General features: G+C 44.3%; 1 protein-coding gene across 4 annotated transcripts in view; it reads right to left on the reverse strand.

Annotated features, from left to right (window-relative positions):
* The window catches only part of JADE2 (jade family PHD finger 2), a 156437-nt gene that overhangs the window by 109417 nt on the left and 19591 nt on the right, over window positions 1-27429 (reverse strand). For 3 of the 4 annotated variants that reach the window (XM_073355547.1, XM_073355546.1, XM_073355549.1), the window contains exons 3-4: window positions 25250-25335; window positions 151-308 (exon numbers count right to left, since the gene is read on the reverse strand). In XM_073355547.1, coding sequence (XP_073211648.1) covers window positions 151-308; window positions 25250-25335 — 244 coding nt within the window. Of the gene's footprint in view, window positions 1-150; window positions 309-20044; window positions 20224-25249; window positions 25336-27429 lie in introns of those variants that run through there. The other variant, XM_073355548.1, reaches the window with a different exon arrangement.

A 27429-nucleotide genomic window follows, 5' to 3' on the forward strand; every position in this document is an offset into this window, starting at 1 on the left:
TTTAGACAGCACTATAAACTCAAATTATTTTGGAAGCTCCTCAAATAAACAGATGGGCAGAACAATGCCAAGTAAATAAGTATCCTGTCCAAGGACAGGAATAGAGACTGCAATGCATCTAGCAGCATAATCACTATTGTGCTCACTTACCTAATCACTGGTTCAGGTATTGCCTCTGCTCCCGCTGGAACTTGGACTCCTTTCTCCCACTCCTGTCTCCATGGATCGGCAAGTATGTAGAACTCATCTGGACTCAACTGATGTGAGTCAGGGATTTTCATGGCTGTTATCAGATCGGTACGAAAAACCTACAGCAAAAAAGCAATGAGACAGTCTTAAATGACTCGGCAGAGATGAGACATTGCACTGGAATATCAGCATTCCCCTGGTATTCAGGTTTCTGCTGCCTTTAGGGATTTTCCAATGGGGCAATCATGCCAGGCCTGAGAAAAGAGAGGGACCCGCCTGGGGCAGTGAAAGTAAATATGGAGAACAGGTAAACTCCTGTTCACACACTAGGATATACCATCAGGCCTTCTGTTTTCCCTCAAACAAATTTACCTTCAAGGGACCCTACCCGCAATTTGACAAAAGTACCTGGAGGGAGGGTCCTTCGTATTACAATGCAAGGGCTTTCAAGAAAACTTCCTGTCTTCAGCTCAGCTTCCCCTCCCCTTTCATGGGGGTTAGGGGAACAGGCTATTGGAGTGCCTGCTCACAGAACTGGAGGGAACCCCACAGCCCACGCAGAGTGTCTCTTTACTTCCGGATTCTCACACATTATTTTACTTTCCTGTTATTCATGCTCCCAGTGAGGGAAGAGCTGGCTGACTGCAACTGATTGCTGAGTCATCCCCGCTTAAAGACACTGAGACAAAACTGCTCCAGGGAATTCTGGTCTTTCCACTGGGAGGCCTCAATGTCCCAGAACAGGTTGAGATCCTGGAACTTGGTGGCCTGGATGAACTTGGACCGCTATACTTATTATTCCAACAACCAGAAGAGAACGCAGGCTTCTCTTCCCACAACTTTAGGGGAGAGAGGGAACAAACCACAGATTGCGTTCAGTGTGTTCCCCAGGAGGGGGAGCAGATTGTTAGCATGGGAGATGCAGGTAACTAAGAAATGAGACTGAGTGCGATTAGAATATCAATCCCTTATGACCAGCACCTCTGGCCTTTCTGACTGGGGAAACTCACTGTGGGATTCACTCTCTTTTTTTCTCCTCCTGCCACTTAATAGGCATATTAGCAATTTGTCAAATTACAACTAGATGAAAAGACAAGCAGCAAGTACCTTGATACATAAACATAATGGGCCTGACTCTCATCTCACTTACAATGGTGTAAATCAAGAGTAACTCCACTTTACATCAGTGTAGGATGCATGCATGCGAGATTCGGGCTTTATATTTCAATCAGTGCTGGGAGAGAGATAGCCAACATTAAAGAAGGGTAAAATAAAGGGTGCACTATTTTCCTCCAGGTGATGAACGGATTTAACATATTCACACAAACATCTACTTTGAACTCAGCAGAAAATACGACTCCTTGTTTTCCCTGCATTCAGCTTTCTTAGGGCATGCTGATGTTTTCTTTCTTCTTGAATGGCTGATACAGATAAGGCTGTAGTGAATATACACAGTCACCTGATTCCCATGCATGTTTTAGTTTTTATTATCTGCGACAAATGCAGAGAAATAAGCAAAACCATTCTATGATCAGCCTTCAGAAACTGCTCCTTTCAGGTCACAACACAATTCTCATACAAAATACTCTGGGTCTTTTTTTCTAAAACTCAACACTGTTAAAACATAGTCAGAGCTGCCCTGGCAAACGCAAAGGCACTTAAAAACAGCCAGATTCTTTGACACTGACCTTGCCCCCCTTTCAGAAGTAAACATAGCATTGCCAGTGAACTCCCTGTCTCTGCAACAGAGTGATTCAGGGACATGCTGGAAAACCATGGGCTGAGCTTCCTTCAGCATCCTTAAAGGAAAACTCCTGTGTTAATTACAAATCTTAATGGGCAAAACAAATATTTTCAAAGGGGCAGAATAGCTGGCTCTCAGTGTGGATACCTGTGGGTGGGGAGGAAAGGTATAAGGAACTATTCAGAGGCTATCTACAATTTCAGTCCCAGACGGCAACACCTGGGGTACAAGCTACCCCCAAAGGATCAGCTGGGGCAGGCAGAGGGTGGGGGAACTTTCTACCTTCAGCCACTCCAGCCCTACAGCTTTTTTCAAAAACATGGTATGCATGTTTTTAAAATGAGGGGAAATATTTTTTTCTGCATTGCCTTGGTACTAAAAAGCTTTGTGACCCTTTTTCCTCAAGCTTCCAAGAAATGTTACCTCTCTTTGGAGAGAGACTAAGCCTGGGAAGTTCTATCCCATAATGTGACTGTTTCAGAAAGCTGCAAATGTCTGAGAACAAGCAGTTTGAATGACAAGACTTGTGTATCCATAACTATGGCAGTCACTGCCTCCCACCTCCCACCCCCCATTACATTTAGGGATGGATCAATGGACACTTGAATCCAAACACCTAAGAAATCTTCCCAGACCAGAATGAGTATTGAAACCTGCCCCTGGAGTTCTGGTTCCAGATTGGCTCCGTAAGTACAAAGGGTTCTGGCTTGGCAGCTGAAAAGATTTTGTTCCATGGTGGAAACCTTGTGAGATTCTTGCTATTTGGGGGTGAGATTTCAAAAGAGCCACTCATAAGATCTGATAACAAGAAGTAGACAAGATATATTTGATGTTGCTGGTGTCCTCTTGTTTTTCAGGGGGAAGATGCTAGTCTTCCTGTCCCCATCCTCCCCCAGACCAAAGAAGCCAGGACTGCTGGGGGAAGACCGCCAATGGGCTGAACCCCTTTCTGAAAATGACATGATTGTGGACAGAAGCCGCCAGCAGGTCACTCTCTCCTCCACAGACGGCGGGATCCCTCCACCTAACAAACCTCTCTGTCCTTCTCAACCCTCAGTCTGCATAACACTAGAAAGTATGGCTACTTTCCTTTTAGTTTGGAGGGACTACTTTTTTATTTTACAGCAAATGAAAGGATACCAAGAGAGAAAGACATCCATAGATGAGACACGGGGCCAAATCTATTTTCACTTGCACCACAGTAAATCTAGAGTAACTCCATTGGCACCGACAGAGGTATTCTGGATTTACACTGGTCTAACTAAGACCAGGATCTGCCTCACAAAGTATCAGAAACTCTAGTCAGAGTATCACAAATGCTCTGGATGTTATTGTTCAGAGATCCCAAAGGAATAGATAAAGATGGGCCAGATATTCAGCGGATGTAAATTAGTGTAGCTTGAACAGAGGTATGCCGATTTACACCAGCTAGGGCTCTTGCCATCTGTTTTCAGTATCTCTGATAATAAAAAGTGAAGGAAGAGAACGGAAAATTGTTTTCAGAATCATTTCTGAATGGAGGCCAGATTCTACTTCATTCCACTAGCATAAATCTGGGGTGACTCTTCTGCAGAGAATGAACGTACTCCTGATTTAGACCAGAATTTGGCCCAGAATGCCTCTTAAGGTTTTCTTTGAGGTGTCAGCAACACTTCTGAAATTCACAAGGTTGTAACTGTTGGTCTTAATTGCTAATGGTTATTGGATGACCCAGATGTGGAGAACAATACCTGGCACATTTTGGGGCTCATGAACAGCATGCCAGTTTGCTGGAAACGCAAAGGAATTACTAGGTTATAAAGCTGTTTCACACTTTAATATTCTGTCTGGCTTCCCAAAGGGATGGGTATTGTTTACAGTCTTGGGGAAAAAATAGCTTGTTTAGTGAACAGGAAAAAAATCAAACTAAATGGTGGTATACATGCCTGCCTACATGGCCAGAGCCTGCAGCCGAATGCACTCTGATTCTCACTGACCCGTTAAACTGCTCAACTGGGCCCCTCCTCTCGGAGAATTCTCCAGCTCTGGGATAGTGATTTTGCTCATCTTCCCTTCCCATTTTGCTTCTGGACCTACTGAGGTTTCCCTGATGTACACTGTGAGGAAAACAATAATTCCATAAAACAGATCATGGTAAATAAGGTTTTTTGTCCAGGGGATTGCCTGACAGCAACGATTTGATTAGAGCTACCCTGTCTCTTGGAGAATAAAGAACCATTTGTAAATGAAAATGGATGATTTCTCCTTTTCTCCGCATCTGTTATTATCTGAAATAATAACCCACAATGCCAGCAATAATACCCAGACACCAGCTAGCCCTAATCAGTCTGTCTCAGGCTACTTCTGTATTACCCTATGTGAGGCTGGGATGGATCAGGTGTTTTCTTCAGATGCTGTTTAATCTGTTCTCAGTGCTTATTCTCAAACTAACTATTGCTTGGCATGAACTGTAATGAATGATTCCAGGATGGCTTCACACTTTCAATACGAAGATCAAATGCCCCAGAGGGTATTTTCAAAACCAAATCGGATACTATGTAGGAATATAGACATTAACCCCTAACTGAGACCTGGTATTTAGGTCAGGTCATTTAATCCTCAGAGCCTCAGCTGATAACCCAATTACAGCTGAGTACAAATACATAAACATCCTTTCCTATATTGCTGCCTCTTTGAACACTAGGAGCACCTTTTCCCTGCTGCATTTGTTTGGAGACATTTTTGACCACATCTATAAAGAGCTAAATTAAACTGCCCAGACACAGTCTTGCTGCATCTTCCAATAAAAACATAATTAACAGCCTACATGTTATAGTCAGAGCTAGGCTGGGTTTGCGAAAGGTCAAGTTCCTTGAAGTCTCCATGTGCCAATATAATTTAATTGTTAAGAACACCACAGTAACATTTTATTATGCTACTAGTCTGAAAAATTAAAATAAGATTAAGATAAATGCTAAATAAACATAAGTAATGTGAAAAAGATGTCAGTCCTTACAGTGTTGCATCTCTGAATATCAAGCAATACGAAAACTATAAATAAATATAAATAAAAAATAAATAAACCCAATGCAGCTCTAATGCATTTCTAAAACATAATGTATGTATGTGCCCTTTTAGTGATAGATCTACAGTCCCCAATGTCACCATTCAGACCTAAAGGCTGTTTAAGTTACTCAGTATCACCAAGTGACTATCTCCAAAGGATATAAACAAACAAGATTCAGCGACAACCTGAACCTTTTATCTTGCTCTGAGTTTCCACCAGCTGGCTAGCCCGTTAGGATAAGGGATCATTTTGTTTCAGTGGCTATGAAGATCTCTCCTCTCTGATTTCAGAGTAGCAGCCGTGTTAGTCTGTATCCGCAAAAAGAAAAGGAGGACTTGTGGCACCTTAGAGACTAACAAATTTATTTGGGCATAAGCTTTCGTGAGCTACACTCACTTCATCGGACACATTCAGTGGAAAATACAGTGGGGAGATTTATATACACAGAGAACATGAAACAATGGGTGTTACCATACCCACTGTAACGAGAGTGATCAGGTAAGGTGAGCTATTACCAGCAGAAAAACGGGAGGGGGGGGACCTTTTGTAGTGATAATCAAGGTGGGCCATTTCCAGCAGTGACAAGAATGTCTGAGGAACAGTGGGGGGGATAAACATGGGAAAATAGTTTTACTTTGTGTAATGACCCATCCACTCCCAGTCTTTACTCAAGCCTAAATTAATTGTATCCAGTTTGCAAATTAATTCCAATTCAGCAGTCTCTCATTGGAGTCTGTTTTTGAAGTTTTTTTGTTGAAGAATTGCCACTTTTAGGAAACCTTTTGTAGTGATAATCAAGGTGGGCAATTTCCAGCAGTGACAAGAATGTCTGAGGAACAGTGAGTGGGGGGTGTGGGGGGAGAATAAACATGGGGAAATAGTTTTACTTTGTGTAATGACCCATCCACTCCCAGTCTTTATTCAAGTGTAAGTTAATTGTATCCAGTTTGCAAATTAATTCCAATTCAGCAGTCTCTCGTTGGAGTCTGTTTTTGAAGTTTTTTGTTGAAGAATTGCCACTTTTAGGTCTGTAATCAAGTGACCAAAGAGACTGAAGGGTTCTCTGACTAGTTTTTGAATGTTATCATTCTTGACGTCTGATTTGTGTCCATTATTCTTTTACGTAGAGACTGTCCTGTTTGGCCAATGTACATGGCAGAGGGGCATTGCTGACACATGATGGCATATATCACATTGGTAGATGTGCAGGTGAACGAGCCTCTGATAGTGTGGCTGAAGTGATTAGGCCCTATGATGGTGTCCCCTGAATAGATATGTGGACACAGTTGGTAACGGGCTTTGTTGCAAGGATAGGTTCCTGGGTTAGTGGTTCCGCTGTGTGGTGTGTGGTTGCTGGTGAGTATTTGCTTCAGGTTGTGGGGCTGTCTGTAAGCAAGGACTGGCCTGTCTCCCAAGATTTGTGAGAGTAGTGGGTCGTCCTTCAGGATAGGTTATAGATCCTTGATGATGCGTTGGAGAGGTTTCAGTTGGGGGCTGAAGGTGATGGCCAGTGGCCTTCTGTTATTTTCTTTGTTGGGCCTGTCCTGTAGTAGGTGACTTCTGGGTACTCTTCTGGCTCTGTCAGTCTGTTTCTTCATTTCAGCAGGTGGGTACTGTAGTTGTAAGAACGCTTGATAGAGATCTTGTAGGTGTTTGTCTCTGTCTGAAGGGTTGGAGCAAATGCGGTTGTATCGTAGAGCTTGGCTGTAGACAATGGATCATGTGGTGTGGTCTGGATGAAAGCTGGAGGCATGTAGGTAGGTATAGTGGTCAGTAGGTTTCCGGTATAGTGTGGTGTTTATGTGACCATCGCTTATTAGCACAGTAGTGTCCAGGAAGTGGATCTCTTGTGTGGACTGGTCCAAGCTGAGGTTGATGGTGGGATGGAAATTGTTGAAATCATGGTGGAATTCCTCAAGGGCTTCTTTTCCATGGGTCCAGATGATGAAGATGTCATCAATGTAGCGCAAGTAGAGTAGGGGCATTATTTCCCCATGTTTATTCCCCACCCCCGTTCCTCAGACGTTCTTGTCACTGCTGGAAATGGCCCACCTTGATTATCACTACAAAAGGTTTTTCCTCCCCCTGCTTTCCTGCTGGTAATAGCTCACCTTACCTGATCACTCTCGTTACAGTGTGTATGGTAACACTCATTGTTTCATGTTCTCTATGTATACAAATCTCCCCACTGTATTTTCCACTGAATGCATCCGATGAAGTGAGCTGTAGCTCACGAAAGCTTATGCTCAAATAAATTGGTTAGTCTCTAAGGTGCCACAAGTTCTCCTCTCTGAATTTTACACGTTTTAATGACAGGACATGAGATCCATTTAAAATCCTAGTATTTGTCTACTTGCAAATTCAATGGGGCTAAAATATTATAGCATTTCTAACGCATCCAACTCAAGAGACCTTGCCAGCCAACATTTTCAGTAAGGGCTTACTCATTTTAGGGTCTCTCAATTTTTTATGCCCAACCTGAGACCCTTAGGGATTTATTTTCAAAGGTGCTCAGCACCCATAACTCCAGCTGAAGTGAGGGAAAGTTGCAGGTTCTCAGTACCTCTGAGAAGTCCATGGGTGAGCAACGAAATATCGAGGTACCCAAAACAAGTAAACACTTCTGAAAATGTAAGGAGTGAGCAATCTGTGCCTTTGAGATCGCTGTTGGCTCCCTGAAGTGTGCATTCAGCTACCTGACCTTGTTGTCAACTCAGTACTTTCAGCCTCTTCCTCCTGGCGCTTCACCACCCACCCACCTCAGCTACCTGGTGATGATCCTCACTTCAAAGACTTACTTGTATAAGTAATCACAAATATGACATCACTCCTTCATGATATGCAAATAATGAGAATTCATCTAGGAATTTTCTGGCTTGGGAGTCTGAAGCTGGCACAGCAGACAAAACGCTGCTGAGAAAAACACAGCTCGTGTGGAAATTCAAGAATGTTTTCTTCCTCCCAATTACTTTTTTTATTGCAGTATAATTGTGCAATTACACTAACCTGTCAGGAAAGCACAACTACCAGGACCCCTGTTCCAACGTCTGCAGCATCATGCATGACTTTTAGTCTTCTCTTGGGAGACCATCCCTACTTTTTTCTGTCTGTAACTGACAAGCGCAGCATCGGAACTTAGAGTTATGGGATTCATTGAGGATTGGTGGGGGAAGGGAAGCCGAGATTGCCAACAGGAATGCCAGCTGTGATAGTGACATTAGGATATGGACAGTTGTCTATCAATAACTAGACTAACTCCACCAACTCCCAGCACAGAGGCCAGGGAACAGCCACCTGATGGCAGTTTTGGCCACGCCCAATATGACCTTCATTTAAAGTAGTGATCTAAAAGCTAAAGGTTCCACATCTCATCGTCATCTCCCTTGAGAATTTAACCCTATAGAGAAACAGAAACTTTTCTAAATAATTACCTCCGCCATCACTAAAGAAGTTACCTATCATCAGATATTTAGTGTTGCAAGAGATCATGGGTTTAATTGTGCTGTGTTGATTATTCTCTTAATTATCAGCAATATTTAAAAAAACTAGGCTAAATTATAAGGAATATTTACTGTTTTAAACAGAAAAGATTCAATTAAAAAAATAAAAATAAAAATATGATCACAGAGAGTGAAGACTAAGGGGCTGATTGTCTCACACTGGTTTTCCCCCGAGCTGCTAACTCCATTGACATCAGAGAATTACTTTGGATTTACACTGTATAAAGGAAAGCAGCATGACTTGACTAGTGGTTCTCTGGGCTCCTAACTTTACTCTCCACCACCAAAAGGATCATTCTGCTGTCCCTTGCAAAGAGGACTTTGGCAGCTACAGAGCCCTGGTTTTAGAAGAGTAACCTATCTAGGGATCTTAATTCTTATTTGCAAAGCCGCGATCACATGACTGCAGTATGTTAAAGACAGTGGGTTGGATCCTCCGCTCTCGGCACAGGACCAAAGAGAGGTAAGCAAAGGTGATTTACACCAGCCTGGAATCTGGTCCATTATCTTCATTCTACAAATTGAAGAAACAGAGATACAGAGATGCAAAGTGACTTGCTCAAAGTCACACAAGTCTGTAGCAGAGATGGGAAGGGCATCCAGGTCATGTGCCTTATCTGATGGATGTGTGTAAGTGTGCAGTACAGAGAACTAAATTCTGGATTGTTCATTGTCTCTGTAGGTCATGTTAAGTCTTAGAAACTGCAGAAGCTTTGGAGCCCACATAAAAAATCAGTGATGGAGCCTCCAATTGTATGTATCACCTTAATTGCTGTAGTAAGGGTTCAAAAAATAAAGCTGGCTTGAGCTATCTAATCTGTTTGTTTCTCTACTTGTACGGCCATATCACCACCATGTCCAGCACCCGTCAAATACACTCCCCCAAAGGCGAGCTGTCATTCATGGACCAAATGCCATCAGAGTCGCGTTTGGCTATGTAATCTGACATCATTGCAATAAAGAACACCCCACCCATGGGATCTGGAGACAGTGGACTGAAAAGAGGCTCTGAATGGAGAAAAGAAATACCTAAAACTGGTGATCAGTGTTGCCTGCCGCTAGGCAGTGCCGCTTTGCTCCAGTGCTCTCTGTCTGCAGGAAGACTTCTTTGGCACAGGAGCACAAGGGCAACTATAAAAAGCACTAAAAATCCATTGCTCCTCTTGCAGCAGAAAGTGGACTAATTTTATCTTGATGTGTGCTGTTTGGACTGGATCTTTGTTCTGTGGGCACTCAGCTCCTCACCATACAGACTAAGATCAACACATCTGGCTTTGTTTAAAGCTGTTACTGCGGGTTATTTATTTAATTCTTTCTTAGACTACATGGTTACGTGAAGGGGTCACAGTTCTTTCACTGCCTGGGTGCCTTCAGCAGCCCTGGTAGCATCTCCATTGAAAGCCTATGCTGTGCAACCTACCTGACTTTGGTCACTAGTCTGAGTGAAGCAGGACCAGCTTTACAAATGGTTCACAAGATCCTCAGGGGTTGAAGTGAAGCATAGTGTTGTGAGTGCAAGACCTCCCTGAATGCTACAGAACACAGCCTGCAGTCCTTACAATTGAAAAGGGGGTAGCAAATCAGTGTTCTGCACAATTTCTCATCAGCATATTGCACAAATCACAGGCCTGTGTTTTCCTGCACTAAGTCTTTCCCCAAACTTGTCCCTTCAGGATTGTCAACTCACATTGGGATAGAAGATTAGTTCTAATTTTAAACCAAATAAGTATGATTGTATCTATTTCTCCAAAGATGATAAGGCACATTGCAGGCTGGATTTGTAATATTACTGCTTCGCTTATTTAGTCCTTCTTCGAAGACAGATAAGCCTCCACTTTCAAAGGCAGCAGTGTGCCAACACTCTATCATGATGATGCCTCTGTTTTTCCATGAAGAAGTGGAAATGCATAAATTACTAACTATCAAAGCAGAACGCTTTAGAAATGATAGAATGCCACAGAAATTCTAAAGGAAAGCAGATCAGTTGTCTGGAAATCTACCAGCAGCTAATATGCTGGAATTGTAATCTCAATGTCTTTTTGTTTTGAATTGTCTGGGATTAGGGTTGGGAAAAGACTCAATTATTCTACTCAAACTCTTCTGAATTATTTATGAAACTAAATAAAGGATAAATTGGGCACTGATGAACTGAGGACCTGGTGGTGGAGGGAAAGTCGTGTACTAGAAAACAAGTAATTTTCTCTCAATAGGACTGTTTACTATTTCCTCCCTTCTGCAGAAATTGACAAACAGTCTTTAAAGGCCTGCTGCTTAGCAACACCAGTTCTGCTATCTCTTGGAAGATGTTAATTGCTTCTTCAAACAATGTGAACAACAGTTTAAAGAGCTACAACTCTAATTTAATAGCCAACGTGAGCCACGAGACCAACTATGGCGACTGTGACTGCAGTGTCATGACTTCAGTAATGTACCGGCCATGGTAGCTCTCTCCCTCTCATTGAACTGGGAGGTAGCACAATCCAGATCTCAATGTATGAAGAACTCTGTCCACCTGAAAGAGGACAAGATGCAGGGGCCACAATTTCAAAGGTATTCAGGTGTCTAAAGATGCAGATAGACGCCTAGTGGGATTTTCAAAAGCACCCCAGCAGGTTAGACGTCTGTCATTGATTTCAACGGAACTGGTCACACTTAACCTGCTTAAGTGCTTTTGAAAATCCCACCAGGTGCCTATCTGCACATTTAGGCACATAAATGTGTTTGAAAATTTGACCCCAGGGGCCTGTATTTAGGGGTAGCCAGAAACACAAGCAAACCAAGATTCTACTTGAGGCCAAACACTTTTTGTTGGCCCCATGTCCCGGGCAAGCTCTGCAATTCCCAGGCTGATCCCCCACCCCTCCATCTCGATCAGTGCCTCTGGAGAAGCAGGAAACACCTCCTTGCCAGATCTTCTAACTCCCTCTAATAAAAGGAGCAGAGGAGGAGGTAATAGCTGACCTGATTTCCCCTAGTCCTGACTTTCTGTTCTTTGATACCTAAATTCAGTGTCTGGTGGGCACACCTGGACCACAGCAGGTGCTGAAAGGCATGTGCCCCTCCACCTAGCTGCTCCCTTGTAACCAGCTCTGAATGCTCTATCTCTCCCAGAAAAGAGCGCCAGCTGCCTCTCTCCTCTAGCATAAAACTTAGATACCTGGGCCACTGTTCTTGCTCCAAAAGAAGCTGTGCCAAGAGATGCACAGGCTCCACCGCCTCCGGGAACTCGGGCTGGGGATCTTCAGCAGTGCTACAGCGGGCAGGCATCTGTCTTTTTCCCATTGGCTTTTCCCCCCCCCGCATTATTGGTCCTGCCTAGACACTTGCTTTAACATGATAAATACCATCATTAAATATCAGCCCAATGAAAATGTATGGCATTGCCATGGCTCTGTGATCCTGAGAGGCACGGACAGAATCAAATCATCGTGTGCTTTCAATGTGCCATTTGCAACGCTCTGATCTGCTGCCTATTCGGGAAAGTGGTAGATAACGTTTTAAACAGAGCTGAAGAATAAACATAGCATCGAAAGGAAGTCAGGGGGACGCACATTAGTGACAGGCATTACAACAACAACACATCAGCAAAACTGGCACATTTTGTTATGTCTCCTGCTACCCAATAAATCAATCACACCTTCATGCTAAAATAAAATGACTAATCAGATGGAAAAGAAAACAAGAAGAAAATGGCAAAAAAATGGACCAAGCAAAGCAGGTGAAATTCACCTTTGTGCTGAGTGCTAGCACTGGGTCTATGCCTCAATTAATTCCCTACTTCAGACTTGGGGCTTAGCTGGTGCACAGTCCTGGTGTTCACCTTCTGCACTGGGGTGAACTGCATCCTGCCTGTCAGTCTATTCCTACATTCAAGCTCCACTCCAGCTGCAACGAACATCTCACAGATCTTAAAGGCTCAGGAGCCAGATAACATCATGCCTGTTTTCTTAAAACTACATGAACCAAACTCTTCTTGGCTCAGAACTGAATGGGCTTTTGGGACTGACTCTCCTCTCATCCCTGAGAGGTGGTCCCTGCAGGTAAGGATTGGGGCACGTTGTGGGGCAGCACAGGGAAACTGTCACTGCCTTTGCCCACACTCATAGACTCATATATAGACTTTAATGCCAGAAGGGACCATCATGATCATCTAATCAGCCCTCCAGCACATCACGGGCCACAGAACCTCGCCCAGCCACTCCTGTTATAGACCCTTAAACTCTGGCTGAGTTACTGATGTCCTCAAATCTTGATTTAAAAATTTCAAGTTACAGAGAACCCACCATTTAATTCAAACCAACAAGTGACCCATGCCCAAAGCTGCAGTTTACGGTGAAAACTCCCCAGAGTCTCTGCCAATCTGACCCACCACAGTCCCTCTTCTGAGGATTTCAGTCTCCAGAGCTACCAGCCCAGCAACTATTGACCAGCACTAAATTCACTTTAAAAAAAGATGCAAAACAGGAAAACATTAGTCATCAGGTCACACTATTCTTCACTCCTCTCCTCTGTCTTCTTTTCCACCACTCATGGGCTGCGACTCAATCCCCAAAGCATCTTGATCTCTCTTCGGGCTCTGCACAATGATTTTAAAAACACAGTGGGGTAAAATTCGCCTCTTTACAAAGGGTCAGCACAAGTCCTGGAAGTCTTCAAAACAGAGCTTATGTGGTGCATATATAATGCAATGATTGGTATATTACAGGGTTCCCACTCTGTGTCCAGTCCTAAAGGCTATGAGTCTGTTACAGCTCCATCTTGGGAGCCTTGACAATTTAGCTCAAGTTGTAGCATCAGGTGCTTTTAGCCCTGGAGGTCCCTGCTTCACTCCCTGGTGCGCTGGCCTCACACATGTAGATAAGGTGCTGGCCCTTTGATATATATCTCTCAGTCACTTGGTGTTTTCCCACCATATATAGTTTTAGTCAATCTCCGTTGTCTTGCTATATTGAGAAACGTTCTATTTGCCTCTTCGCCACATTTCAAGTGTGGTGTACGCCTTGAGATCCACAACATATGCTGTGGGTCCAGTAGTTCTTCTTTAGCTGATTAAAGGTTATTTCCCCACGTTTCAGAACAATAATGAGAAAAAGCTAATCATGTATTGGTCTTCTAGTGTTAAACATGCTGAACAGTCAAAAATGAAGCACTCACATTTTAACTCAACTTACTCAAGTATCTTAGAGGTGTCCCAGCAGAGCACGAAGAACAAAAAGGAAAAGGAAACAGAAAGGTCTCTTGTACAAATGTGGTTCACATTTCAAAACAAGTTCTCAGGGGTGCCTGACTCTGTCCACAGCTCAAGTGTAGGAGGACAGAGCAGCATCAAGTGATCCATCCTCAGTCAGATAAATACCTAGTGGGACAGCCTTTGGTGTACTCCTGCACCATCATTAAAGAGGGAGAAAGAATTAGTAAATCCCCCAACGTCTCTCCAGTCACTTTGCCACCTCTTTACTTCTGAGCTGGAGGAAATAAAAGTTAGGAATCTATGTCTGTGAGACTTCCAAGCACCGGAGAACACGCTGCTCAGAAAAGAAAAGCACACACAAAAAAACACCCCCAACACCAATTTCGAACAGTTTGCTAACCCTGACGCCTTTGGGGGTTTGGAGAGTGAGAGATGAAGAGTGTCCCACAGTAGGACGTGAGGGAAAGGAAAAATAAAAGGCCATTTAAAATGTTGCCATAGGAAATATAAAAAGGGAGGTAAATCTCTCAGCAGTCTGAAAAATATACTTCTTTTAACTCCTTCCTTGCTGACCTGGAACATGGTTCTAGTAGCATTCCTCTGAACGGTTGGTGCTGAGTATTGTCAACTCAATGGTGCCAAGTGTGGGGTAGTCCTGGAGAGGCATTTTGCCGGGTGCAGGAAAACGTTTGTGAACAGCAAGATGGTTTAATGTCACTTGCTGGTTTCACACAGGTTCCTTTTCTCGTGTCATGTCTTCCTATGACTGAGAGATTTCTTATTGTGTTGATTTCAGAGCTGGATCCCACTTCCCAACCTTCAAACCGCTTACTGGAGCACCTGACTCAGACCCCGAGCTCTGCTTGAAAGAGTAAAGCACTCTTATTTTCCTGCTTCTCAACTCCTTGTTTCATCAAGAGCGCTAATTTTTTTCAAGCCTGTTTGCCTGGATTGGAATTACAAAAGATAAGCGTCAGATGGGATTGTCTGGTAAAAGATATCTCCTCGTTTCCTCACAGCAGTTAATACTCTCTCCTTACTCCTTACACCTGTGAATTAAAGCTATGGATCCTAACAAGCTCAAGGCTTGGAGCCTTTAAGCTCTAAGTTCAAATCTAGCCCCAGGTCTGTAATGACCACTTTAAAGAGATGTCCCATTGGCTCCACCTTTGAGCAAGTTAAATGCTGAAAAAGACAACAATCCTCAAATTTGGCATGCATGGGAAGCTTCTTGGCTTGAATGAGCATCTAAAAAATTAACCACTCTACAATGCTGAGCAGAGAGAGCTCTGCCGACACATGCTCATGGACTCTCCCCACTCTTGTCCCTGTCCAGCCATTTAAAAAGGGCAAACAGCGAGCTCAGTTGCATTCCGGAGCTGTTACTGCATCTGCTCGATGGGCATTTCCTTGAAAACGTTCTCTCAACTGTTAGATGAGGGGCTGGGTGAATCCCCAGTGTAAATGCACTGACATCAGTGGAGTTACATCACAGATGGATTTGGCCCATCAGGTCTAATTATTGACTAGTCCTTACAACTTCTATCTAGGGAAGAACACCAACCCATCGAGTCGGGGATCCTGCCTCCTGCAGTTGCCCTGCCAGGAACTTACAGAAGGTGTTTGATCGTAACTGCAATACCCCTTAACTCCATTTACATGGGAAATTACTTCAGGCCAATTCATCATGGCATCACAGACGGAAATGACTTCTCACCAGACGCATAATCAGATTCACTTTCTCTTGTTCTCTTCTTCCAGATATTTCGACAACATTGAACACTATCAACCACAGACTTCCCTTATGAAGGGACGCTCTCACAGGTTCAGTTGTTACCATGGAGGGGCTCACGAGAAGCAGCACACATGCCCCATTCAGTTTGTGCTGTGTTTCCTGGTTCCACTGCAAACCCTCTGCTTGCCAGTGTCTGCAAGTTGTCCTTGCGATCCACTTTTTATTAGCATGGCCAGGGTTTTCAGCCAGATCTATCATTCTCAGCTATGCCCTCAACCTGTCACAGCCCAGACTAATTGCATTCATGATGGCCAGTCTTGGGGTCTATGAATGTGGAAAGCACCTAGACACCACGGGTGTCACCATAAACAAATAATAAATAACAAGTGTTATTATTTGAGGAACTAGCTTGTCAGAGGGTAGCTGGCCCTCTGAAGGCATCAGGAGGGCTCAGCATACCTCTGACAGGCTTCACAAGGGGCAATGAGGCAACTCAAGTTCACTGGGACTAATTAACTTACTGAGTAACTGGAAGGCAATTAGGTAGGCAGGGAAGCATCCAGACATGATAAAAGGAAGCTATTCGCAGTGGGATGGGGATACAGAACAGAGGTGCCTGAGGAGAGGAGCAGCCCCCAGAACACAGAAAGCAAAGGCTCCTAAGGGGAGGGGGCTCACCAGGAAAGGAAATCGAGGAAGCATGCTCTTAGGCAGCAGAGGCTCCAAAAGGTAGGAGCTATGAGTGCCAAGTCTCAGCAGAACCTGTCCCCCATGGAAGGACTTCACCAGGTAGCAGCAGAAGCCCCAGATCAGAGGAATTATATGCTGTTTCGAGGAACGGTGGTCGTGGTTTGACCTTTGTGGGGACCTTGACCCAAGAGGAGAGACCCTTCCCCATCTAATGATGAGAGGCCGACTCCACAAGAGAGTTGCAGGCCAAGAGGACCTAGCTGGTAAGTAACCTGAACATAGGTAGGGCCAATGGACTACGGTTAACTCAACCCCTCTCCAACCCCCTCCAGCTAGAGATGCTGGGTTGAGGCCTATTTGTAACACGTTCCACCTTTGGGTTAAATAAACTAGACCCCTGAAAGGGCACTGTTCAATATACATGATCCTCACTGTCTCTATCGAAGCCCACCAGGGGAAACTAAGGCAGAAACATAATTGTGATGCTGTACTGGACCACCAAGGGGCACTCCAGGATTGATGGCCCCCACCACCTGACTCCAGGTAAAACTGAGGTCTTACTGATTTAGCCCTCAAGCATGTACCTGTAACACTCCCTCTCCAGTAAAATTAACACCACCTCTTACAAGGAAATATTTTTTCACTTCACTCCACCATAGCTTGGACAGGTCAAGGAGCAAGGAGATCTCAGGTTCCATTCCTGACTCTGCCACAGGTTTCCAGTGCATCTTAGGATGAGTCACCTAACTGCCCAGTGCCTCAGTTTCCTCTTCTGTCATAAGGAGATAACACTGCTTCCTTATTTCATAGCCTATGTTCGCTGTGCCAGATGCTAAGCTGGTATAGATCAGCAAAGCACTGTGGTCATTAATGGAACATGTGCTGAGAATCTGGACCAACACTGGAAAAGCACTCGGACAGCGTGTGATGGAAAGTACTATAGAAGTGCAAACAATTATTACTGTAAGCACAGATTCACTATAAGTGGAACTGCAGTGTGTGCACTGTGATGCATTGTAATGATCTGGGCCTTTTGTTCCATTTCCCTACAAATGGAGTTTCTTTACATCTGAGTTCACTGGAAGCAAGTTCCACTGAGCTCTTACAACACCCATTTCAAACACAGAGCGCTTCGGTGTCACACTGGCCTCTGATTATCCTTTGACAAGCCACTGTCTCACTGCCTCTGGGACTTCCTTTTATCACCTTTGAAACACGGTGAAACAAGAAAGACCTGGGGATGATGGTCAATGGTTTTATCACATCTACACTTGACTGGTCTGATTCAATACTTGTAGGATTCCCAGAATGTGCTGCCTTTCATAGGGTTCAATTAGTGGAAAACACTTCTGCTCCATTTCTTACCACTTCATATTTTTCTCTGCCTAACAGCCCCATTTTCAAGTCTCTTCACTAGCTTTCTGCAAAATTTCTGTATTGATTTCAAGTACCTTTTCTCACATACAAAACTCTTTATTAGAGTGGCCTAACCAGGCCCTGCTTTAAATTCTTAGTTAAGGGCCACGCTTTTACAACAACTGCATGGTAGGGCTGAAGCTGCCAATTATCTGGTTAGTCCCAAATATCAATTTAAAATATCGGATCCAGATCCTTTAGTAACTAGTCTCCACTTGTGTAAAATCAGTTTCTGACTGAAATCCAAGGGGCTGAATCTGTTTTGGTCTTTAAATCTAAACTAAAGAAACATATGTCTGGCACAGTTTTTAATTAGCTTTTAAAACGGCAGTGATTCCAGGGACTAACGTATAACAACTCCGTGCTGTGTGAACTCACACTGCATTATGTTGGGCTGTGTGAGACCAGAGCGTCTAGTCAAACACATCCTAGAATGATGCACAATATCAGTAGGTCTTTTCCATCTCTAATGTCTACCATCCTACAATGTTTATTATTTAATAGCCCCAGAGGTATGTGATATCTGTTTTCCCCCACTGTTACTGGTAATCAGCAAGTGCAAATGGAGCACTTCTTTCCCCAGCTCTAGTCTCTTAGACAGAGACTTGTACCTGATTAGGATTGCAGCAGCCCAAAGTCCATGGGGAAGTAAAGCGCAGTTAGATGGAGATGCAGAGCTATGGGCCACATTCTGAGCCTTTCCCTGTAAAAACTATGCATTGAGTGACCTCATAGGAAGTTCGCAGGATCGGGCCCTCTAGTACAGAAAGAGATCCTGCAATTCCAGTCACCTGAACCACCAATACCAATATATGGATTCCTAGCATTCGGGAATCACTGTCAACAAACCCTGCAAACTCTTGGCTTTCAATGTGCCTTCCAAGTAATAATCTGTGTTTAATGCCCATGAGAGTGATCCTGCACCTGCTCTAGTCAGTGGCAAGACTTCCATTGGGTTTAGGATTGGGCTCACATTGAAATACTTTTATCGTTTCCTTTCTTTGCCACCTCCCATTCTAATGCAGAGATCCAGCCTTGTGACAAATGTCCTGTCCATAAATCAGCCAGGGTGAGAGCGGAACACACAGGAAACCTGCAATTCACTCAGTAAAAAGCAAAGTGACTCCCACTGGGCCAAATCCTGCAGTCCTGCTCAAAAGGAGTTTTGCTTGAGTGGGGATTGTATTCCAAATCCTCCCCCTTCAGTTACAGTCACGAGACCCCACTGCCTTCAGTTCCATACCCCAGGGCAGAATGATGATCCCTAAGAGAAATCTTTAGGACACTGTAAGCCACTGCTCCATAACTCACAGTAGAAAGCAATAGCACCCAACACTCATACCTGGTTTATAAAGAGAAACTTTTTTTGTCATAAAAAGTTTTAGCAAAAATAAATCAAAGCCCCTCCAAAGTCCTTTGTGCTGCAAAGCACTGCCAGGAAACACAAGGGAAATTATATCCATCATTCAAAATCAAGTGCATGCAGCAAACCATAATACAATAGCTAGTGAGACAGGGTACAGAACAGGTGGAAATGTAAGGGCTTTTTCCTGCTTTTGAAATCTCACATTTGAATCTCTTCCCCTTTGTAGACCTAATAATTTGGAACTTTTCACTGATGTCTTTCTATCCACCTCAGTAACAAAGATTTACTATGCAGTTTCTCTACAGTTCACATATTCCATTTGGCTGTATGTACCTCACTATGAATGATGGCCATAATTTCTTCTGTGGTTGTGGAGCAATGGTTCACAGCATGAAGGACAGGGGGATGCTTTTTGGTTCTGAAAACTAATCTATCAGGTTTTCTTTTAGGTGTTAGGTACAACATTCTGTTCTATCTTCCATCTTGAATGATGTCACATAGGACACAGCAACAGCCAATGCACTGAGAGCAATGGCTTCCCAAATGCAAAGTTTACTGACAATCTTCTTCTAATTTAGGGACAAATACGTCTTCCTCTGGAAGTCTGATTCGTCTCACTTCAGGGCAGGCATGTATGCATGTGTGTATAAGTGCTTTCCAATCCACCCATGGGCAGACACAAGAGGTCATTTAACAGTGTGTTGTAGGTTGGAATTGCGGCACAGTGGCAGAGCTGTGGGGGGCCCAGCCCTGGCAAAGCAGCATGTTGCAGGTGAGGGATGAAGTCCATCAGCAGAAATAAATGGGGAGCTCAGGATGAAAAAACAACATGGTTGCAGCATGTCAGGATAGCGTGTGAGGACCGAGGAATAGACTAGCGATGGCTTCACAGGAAGGGACTGACGGAGTTGCATTGGGGAGGTTTTCATTCACAGTAAAACCAAACATGACCAGTTAAGTAATCCAGTCTGACCTATTGTGATTTGCAGGATTTTATACTAGGCACTAGCCAGTGCTATTGGCTCCTCACTTTCACAAACACATGATTCACAAATGCTTGTGGAAAAAGAGAAAACAATGTTGTGATTTCAGCAACAAAACTCTAAGGATGCTTTTCCATTGTACACGTTCTCCTTGCATCAGCATCCAGATAATTAATGACCTTACTTGTCCATTTCAGCTTCCCTTCTGCCTTCAGTGCTCTTGCCTGCGCCCTTCTTATCCAATTGCTTTATGTCACATTTTTCTGGTTCACTCCGAATTGAGATGAGGCGGCAATATTCAGCAGCAGCGCTAAGAACTGTAGCAATGCCTGTTGTGTATCTGTAAGCACTAATATTATCTGTCTGTTGGTAAAAAAAGAGACTTAATCTGTTCGTCTGGAAGCCAATCTGGTATCCCTTAATCTACCCTCATTTCTTTTCAAATTGTTGGATGCCAGTGGTTCAGTGAACAACAGAAATTAAACTGGGAACAGGAGGCATCTTTGTTTCGCCCTTCTCAGCAAATCAAAAGACAATGGCATTAATTTGTAGTAACCACACTGGTTTGGGAAGATTGACAAAGACGTTGGATTCAATTTACAAACTTCTCAGTGAGGCCTCTGCGTTTCCTAACGAGACTCAGCAAATATGACCATTCTTGCTTGGCTGGGTAGATTTCGTAGAAGCCTTTCTTACAGTATGGAATTCCCAATAACTAAACCCACCTCACAACAGCCCACAGACCCATCAGCTGAAGGCAACACGGGCTAAGGCTTTATGCACAGATAGCAAATGCACCTGCTTGGAGACCAGTTGTCCAGGCCCATTTCAGCTCCCACTCCAGAGAGAGAACTTTCTACTACATTCAGTAGGCATCCCCTGCACACCCAGTTCCTGCAGCAGCAAGAGCAGAGAGGGATAAATCTCCACATTCTCTACTGGGCCCCAGCTTTGGGGGGCCCTTTGCTGACTTGGGGACCCACAAATCATGCTCAGGACTGGGCAGAACAACTTGGCTTTAACTCAAGCTGGTGTTGGGTTCAAGGAAGCCAGAGCTCTAATCAAGGTAATAAAAATCTTAATAGAGCAAGGCAAGAGGATGCTAATGACACTGTGGATACAAGGTTCTGCAGACAGCTGAACTGATGTGCCTCGACTGTCTAAGTGCAAGGGCTGGATATGGGAGGGGTGCTCACCCACAGCATGAAATCCAGTTTACACAGCAGCTCTCACATAGCAGCAAGCAGTGGGATGGACATGACAAGGCCAAGGGAGGGGCTGCCCCATGGATAGCTCAATCTCACCCTTAGCAGAGTGCGGGGCTACTTCAGTTCACTAGGTGTGGCTGCTGAGCTGCTCAGTTCACTGGGAGTGGCTGCTGAGCTCTGCAGAGGAGGGTGGCTCTTACCTTTGCCCTTGTGTAAATGGCTATACAAGGTGCAGGGGGAGGGAGAATCAGGCCCAGGGTCTGTATCACATCAAAGAAGAGCTCTGTCAGGACTCTGCACCATGCACTGATAAATATGAGTGTGCTCCCTGGCAATAGCCTGCACCACGGATGTTTACAAACAGCTCAGTACTTTTCCACGCTAAGAAGCTTGTTTTTCCAGTTGCCTTGCGTTGGGTTTATAATGTGTATGGCTAATCCCTGGTCACAGAGTCTTTCATAATAAACATCACCCTGACCTAGCTAATAACTATGCAACACTGATGCCTTTGTTGTCATAGGGAATGCAGATGGCACCTCAGCCCCCAACCTAGTCACAGCGAAGCAGGAACACAGCTTCCAGAGGGATGTTGAAAGAGGTTTGAGATTAGCCAGGTACATGAAATCACTGGTTTCCAGGATCTCTTCACAGTAGTTTGCCTGACAGCAGGGATTCCCCCCAAAGCCATAAAGGTTAACAGCAAGAAATGGGCTCAAACTATCCACATCCAAATTGCAAACACCATAGTTCAGGGCTGTCAGTGACAGGTTTTGGTTCAGCTCATTATAAAGGTAAGGGCCATTTGCTAAATCTGGATCTGAGACTGAATTAGGAAATGGCTACACCTTCCTTCCCACAATGGACTGGACTGCTCAGATGTGGGGTTCTGCAGGTTAAGTAACAGCATCATCACACTTTTTCTGTCTCCCTTTCGTGCTTTCCTTTCCCTGAAAACCTCTCCCACCTTTAACACAGTCTTAGAGACTATAGCACCTCAGTGCACTGTGTGAGATGGTTTTGGGGTGGTTTTTTACATTTTCAAACCCCTCACATACACAGGGCACATACTGCACGAGATCATACGACAGCTGGTCCCAGCCTGTGCCTAAAATCTTGGAACCAAGCACTCAGCACATAGACCTCCACAAACACTACCCTGCACTGTGATCATGATGGATCTGCCAAGTTATTCAGATTAATGCTGGGTCAGAATCCATATAGAATCAGTGCCCCAGGTGGGTGTGAACTGGGCCACTGGAGATGCTGGATGAGAAATGTATAGCTGAGATCTTGACCACTAATCGCTGTTGTTAGCTCAAGTGTCAAGTGGCCAAATTCCAAGTTGGGTGATTACCGTCTGCCTCCCAAAATCCCCCCTGCAGTTTCAGTTTAGATATGACATCCTCCTTCACTTTCTGTCTTAATAGTTGGGTAGTGCTGCAGTGCACTCTTAACCATTTGCTCCAGTCCAGAGCTGATTACATTTCCCTGGTTTGAGAATGGACCCCTGTGTATGGCAGTTCATAAAGCAGCATGGGATGAAAGCTGTCACAATAAATCTGTATTAACGGATGAGCCTGAGCTGCAGAGTTGGATATGGCTCCAGATCTGAATTTTCCAAAGTGCAGTGGTGCTCAGAGCTGGGTTTGGTTCCAGCTACTATGAACTTCCTCAGAGCCCAGGGGTGCTTAGACCTGGGGTTTTGGTTCAGGCCCACGTTCAGTTAATTCATTTGTAACTGGATAACACTGGTTTATTTTCTTACTGCTCAGCATGAATAACCATATTCTTTCTCGCTGGCCACTAAATGTAACCTTTTCAACTTATATTAAAGAGCAGCAACAATAAATGTGTCTTTCCTACTAGTGCAAAGGGAGAATTCCTGACACGTGCCACTTCAGAAGGGAACTGTATTTGGCAGGGCAGTGGAATATGGCACTTGAGGCATGAAAACGATACAGCTTTCAAGCCTTGCAGTGTCATGCTAAAAGGCCAAGTGTTTCCTCTTTGGTTTGTGATGAGTGATTTCAGTGCTTGCTATGGTAGCAGGTTCCAATGTTGACTGTGGATCTTACACCTTCTAGAGGTTGGAAATTCACCATTATCTAATCTGATGCCTTTTAAAATGTGTCATACATAGGCAGAAGCAGCTACTCCACAGGATGCGGGCTCTGTGCAGGCAATGCTGCAAGTTTCCTCTTTTTTTGCTTCTTTTTTGTTTTTGGTTTGTTTGTTTTCTTTTTTGTCCCCAGGCACATATCCTTCAAGGGCCACATACAGAATAGAAAACCTATTGTACTAGCCTGCTCTGCCAGCGGAGAAAGCCCAAGAGAGATGAGATAGGTCTTGCAATGGGTTTAAAAGATCAGCAAACTCAGGCGCTGTCAGGAGCATGAATCACAGAGAAAAAAAGCACTCCTCTCAGACTGCCCTGACAGTAGTCCTCAGATTTTTAAATCTAGGGTTATCTGAAGGGTCCCTGCACTGACCTCAACGGCCATAGCAACTCTTGGGGAGATAGCCTGTCTATCAGACAGCCAGGGCCTAAAGCACTCAGGCTATTGAGACTTATGTCAACTGATTTGTTTAGATCTGTCCCGGTGAGGAGGGAGCAGTGCATCTGGTCTGGTGAGTGAATGCAGGACCTTGAGAATGACCCCCAAATACCTACCAGTCTGATGCAAACTGAGGATGTTACAGAGGGTCAAGCACTCACTGGGACAAATTTAGAGATGATGTGTAAGGCTGGGGGCCGTAAGACACATGGTGGTTAAGCAGGTCTAAAGGAATCTAGAGAAAGTCTAAGTTGGAGTACCGTATACATGGGGGAAATTGCAAGACAGTGTCAGTCACATAAACGTAGACTCCCTCTAGACTCACACTCAGCTCTGGATCTGGACCTGTGTCCAAAGGAAAGAGAGACTGGTACCGCTTTTAAGTTCTGTTCACACTACAGATGAAATCAAGATAGCAATGACTAGCTTTAAACGCTGCTGTTGCTACAACACAGCTGTTGCTAGTATAGTTTCCATGCCCATGGGAATTATGTCTGAGGCCCATGCGAGGCAAAACATGATACAGCTTCACTCCATGCTACAGGATGGTATTATAACACAGTCACAGCATGGTTCTCAGCAAAAAAACTAGCTCCTCTCCAACCAGCTCAGAGAAACTGTGCTGAAAGCCTGCCAGCAGCATTACAGCTAGCACCATTTCAGCCACAACGTGGACAGTGCCTTTTATCCCCTGCTAGTAGAACAAGAGAGTGGCACTGCAAAAGGCCATGTGCCAAATGCCTCCGGCTAATGCATGTGTGCCCCACAGCGGAACTAAAAGGAAAATAATGAAATTTTATTTCCCCCTCTGGATTAAATACTGTACTGGCTCCTATTTAACAGTCCCCAGTATACCCTAATTATCCAGAAGAGAGGAGTCTCCATGTTAAACTGAGGATATCTCCCTCTGACCTCAGAGACTTCTAATATATATGACCCATGTGACCAATTAACTCAAACTTTACTCCATCAAATCCTACGGTCTACAGGGGCAGCTAATTATATGACAGGAATATAAATACTTGATGGATATGCCTCCCTCTGCAAGATATGCCTCTTTTTGCAAGGGATCAGGCTAATTGGCCAGGTAGCTGATCACCGGGAATCCCGGCAAATTCAAATACTGTAATAAAACCCAATCCCACTCACAGTGAAGTCAGAGGGAGACTTTCCCAGCAGAGCAGGCTCATGACGCACTGGAGACGCTTGCAGGCCATTATCAGGATAGCTTTCTGGCTGATATACTCAAGGCCAGCTTTACTGTTATGGGTCCCTGAGGGAAGTAATATACAGGGTCCTATCCAGCTCCTTCTCCATCCTGCTACCTCCCGACTACCCATGACCCACCCCATAACTCAATGCCATTATGCAAGATTCTCACTAGACCTGCGCGGGGAGAGATCCATGGAGAGTGACAGCTGTAGAGGGCCAATGGAGAGGTGGAAGAGCACAGTGTGCCTCTGTTGCTGAGTGCATGCTGACAGAGGTATGGGGCTTCTTAGAGGGACAGGTGGCTCTAGGACCTCTGCCTACTGCCAGCTTTGGATATGCTGCTTTCCATTATGCCTGGACAAGCACTGAAATTACCAAATCATGGGCTGGTTAGAAACAAGAAACGCAACCAACCTCAGAGGGCTTCTTCTCCTTCTGTCTTGACCAGTTGGATTTTGTATTTGGAATTTTGGAGCATCTTGACACTGACGTCGTATGACCTTAAATGAGACACAAGATAAGAGTTATCCGCAGAAGAAACTGACCACAGCTTTTCTGGCATCTGTGTCACAAGACCCACTATCACAGCAGCCCCTCCCCCTTGCTGGACCCTCAGCTGGGAGGGCAAGGAGTGAATGGGCCATGGTGAATGAAATCCCTTCTCATCCCCTCCAGTGATCCCCTGGTAGAGGGAGGAGGCATGGAAGTGGGGGAAGCTAGCACTACTGCTGTCCGTGCTGCCCTTGCTCTTGTAACCCCTACTCCTTGACAGGGGCAGCACAGACAACAGTAGTGGTAGCTTCCCCCACTCCCATGCCTCCTTCCTCTACCAGGATACCCAAAGATCTCCAGGCTCCAGGGCTGTCAATCTACTGCCGATGAGAACTCAAAGACCACTTTAAACCACAAAAGCCCAAAAATAATAACCGAAAAAAACTAGTAGAACAAGATTAAGAAGCTAGAAATGACCTGCGGTTAACTTCCCATCAATCCAGTCTCAGTCCCATTATGTGGCATTTCTGGAGCCAATAACTGTCACTGAGAAGAGCATCAGGTTTGTGTGGAGGAGGAGTGAATTTGGACTGACACTGAGACAAAATATAATACCTATCTAGCACTTTTCATCTGTAGATCCCAAGTGCTTTACTAAGGTGGGTAAGCATTATTATCCCTGCTCTGAGACAGGGAAACAGAGGCACACAGCAGTTCAGACCAGTATTTTGAAATTCAGGAGCCTAAAGTTAGACACTCAAACACCTATTTATGCACCTAAATAAAAGGGACTTGATTTTTAGCAGGGCTGAACATTTGCAGCTCCCATGGCTCAGCACCTCTGAAACTGGACAACGTTTCAGGGGACAAAATAAGAATTTACAGCTAAAATTTTCAAACATGGGTACCTAAAGTTACACCCAAATCTGTACTTACACTTCAGCTGCCAAGGCTGAAAGTATTGGCAAAACTGATGTCCAGATAATCCTGTCATGACACAGCCAGGATTAGAGCCCATCTCTTTTAATGCTCAAGCCTAGAGGGACTCCACCAGCCTACAGCTGCACCTAGTGAAAAGTTACACTACGCTTTGTGTTGAGGAAATAAACACAACATTCCCATCACAGTCCAGTGGTAAAACTGTCTTTACATTATTATTAAAGGACTCGCTTTATTTTGAGTCTTGTGCAGCACCAAGCACAAGAAAAATAGTAATAAATCTTGTCCATACTGGGTATTAAATAATAACACCAATATTTAAACATGATAATAATAATAATAATAATAATTAATAATAATATAAATGACACCTCACTCTTATCTACAGCAGCACCCCCTCCACAGACAACTAAAAATACATCTTTTATATCTGGGTCCAGGGTAACCGTCAGTTACGTTTGCTAAGAATTAAAAAACGTTGATAGGTTAAGCCAATGGCTGAATGGGCACATGTAGGGACAACTCTACGTTATATATCAACAAAACCAAACCATGCAAGAAGCTGTGAGAAACATAGCCTAACACAAAGCTTTCAAAAAAGCTTAAAGATCTAAGGCTGGTGTCAATCAACCAATTCAATCCCTCAGTATAAGTCAGTGAAGTCAATGGAGGGACGCTGATTTACACCAGCAGATGATCTAGCCTTTAGTTCAAAGGTCACAGTCATTTGTATCCTGTAGGGTCTAGAGTTCCATCAAAGTGTGCAAGAACAAAGGAAGAGCAAGACCCTGCTGTGCTAAACAATTCAAGGAATATCTGTCCTAAATCTCCACAGAAGAATATGTCACTTGTTAAGAATGTAATAAAATACCAGCTGTATCAATAGCACATTTTTGTCCTTGGCACTTGCAAATTCTCACTAGCCTGTCTCAGAGAAGCCTTCTCTTAGCCCTGGTCTACACTAGAAGTTGAGGTCGAATTTAGCAGCGTTAAATCGATTTAACCCTGCACCCGTCCACACGACGAAGCCCTTTTTTTCGAGCTAACGGGCTCTCAAAATCCATTTCCTTACTCCACCCCCGACAAGGGGATTAGCACTGAAATCGGCCTTGCTGGGTCGAATTTGGGGTACTGTGGACACAGTTTGACGGTATTGGCCTCCG

This window comes from Lepidochelys kempii, chromosome 8 (assembly GCF_965140265.1).
Source record: "Lepidochelys kempii isolate rLepKem1 chromosome 8, rLepKem1.hap2, whole genome shotgun sequence".
Lineage (NCBI taxonomy): Eukaryota > Metazoa > Chordata > Testudines > Cheloniidae > Lepidochelys > Lepidochelys kempii.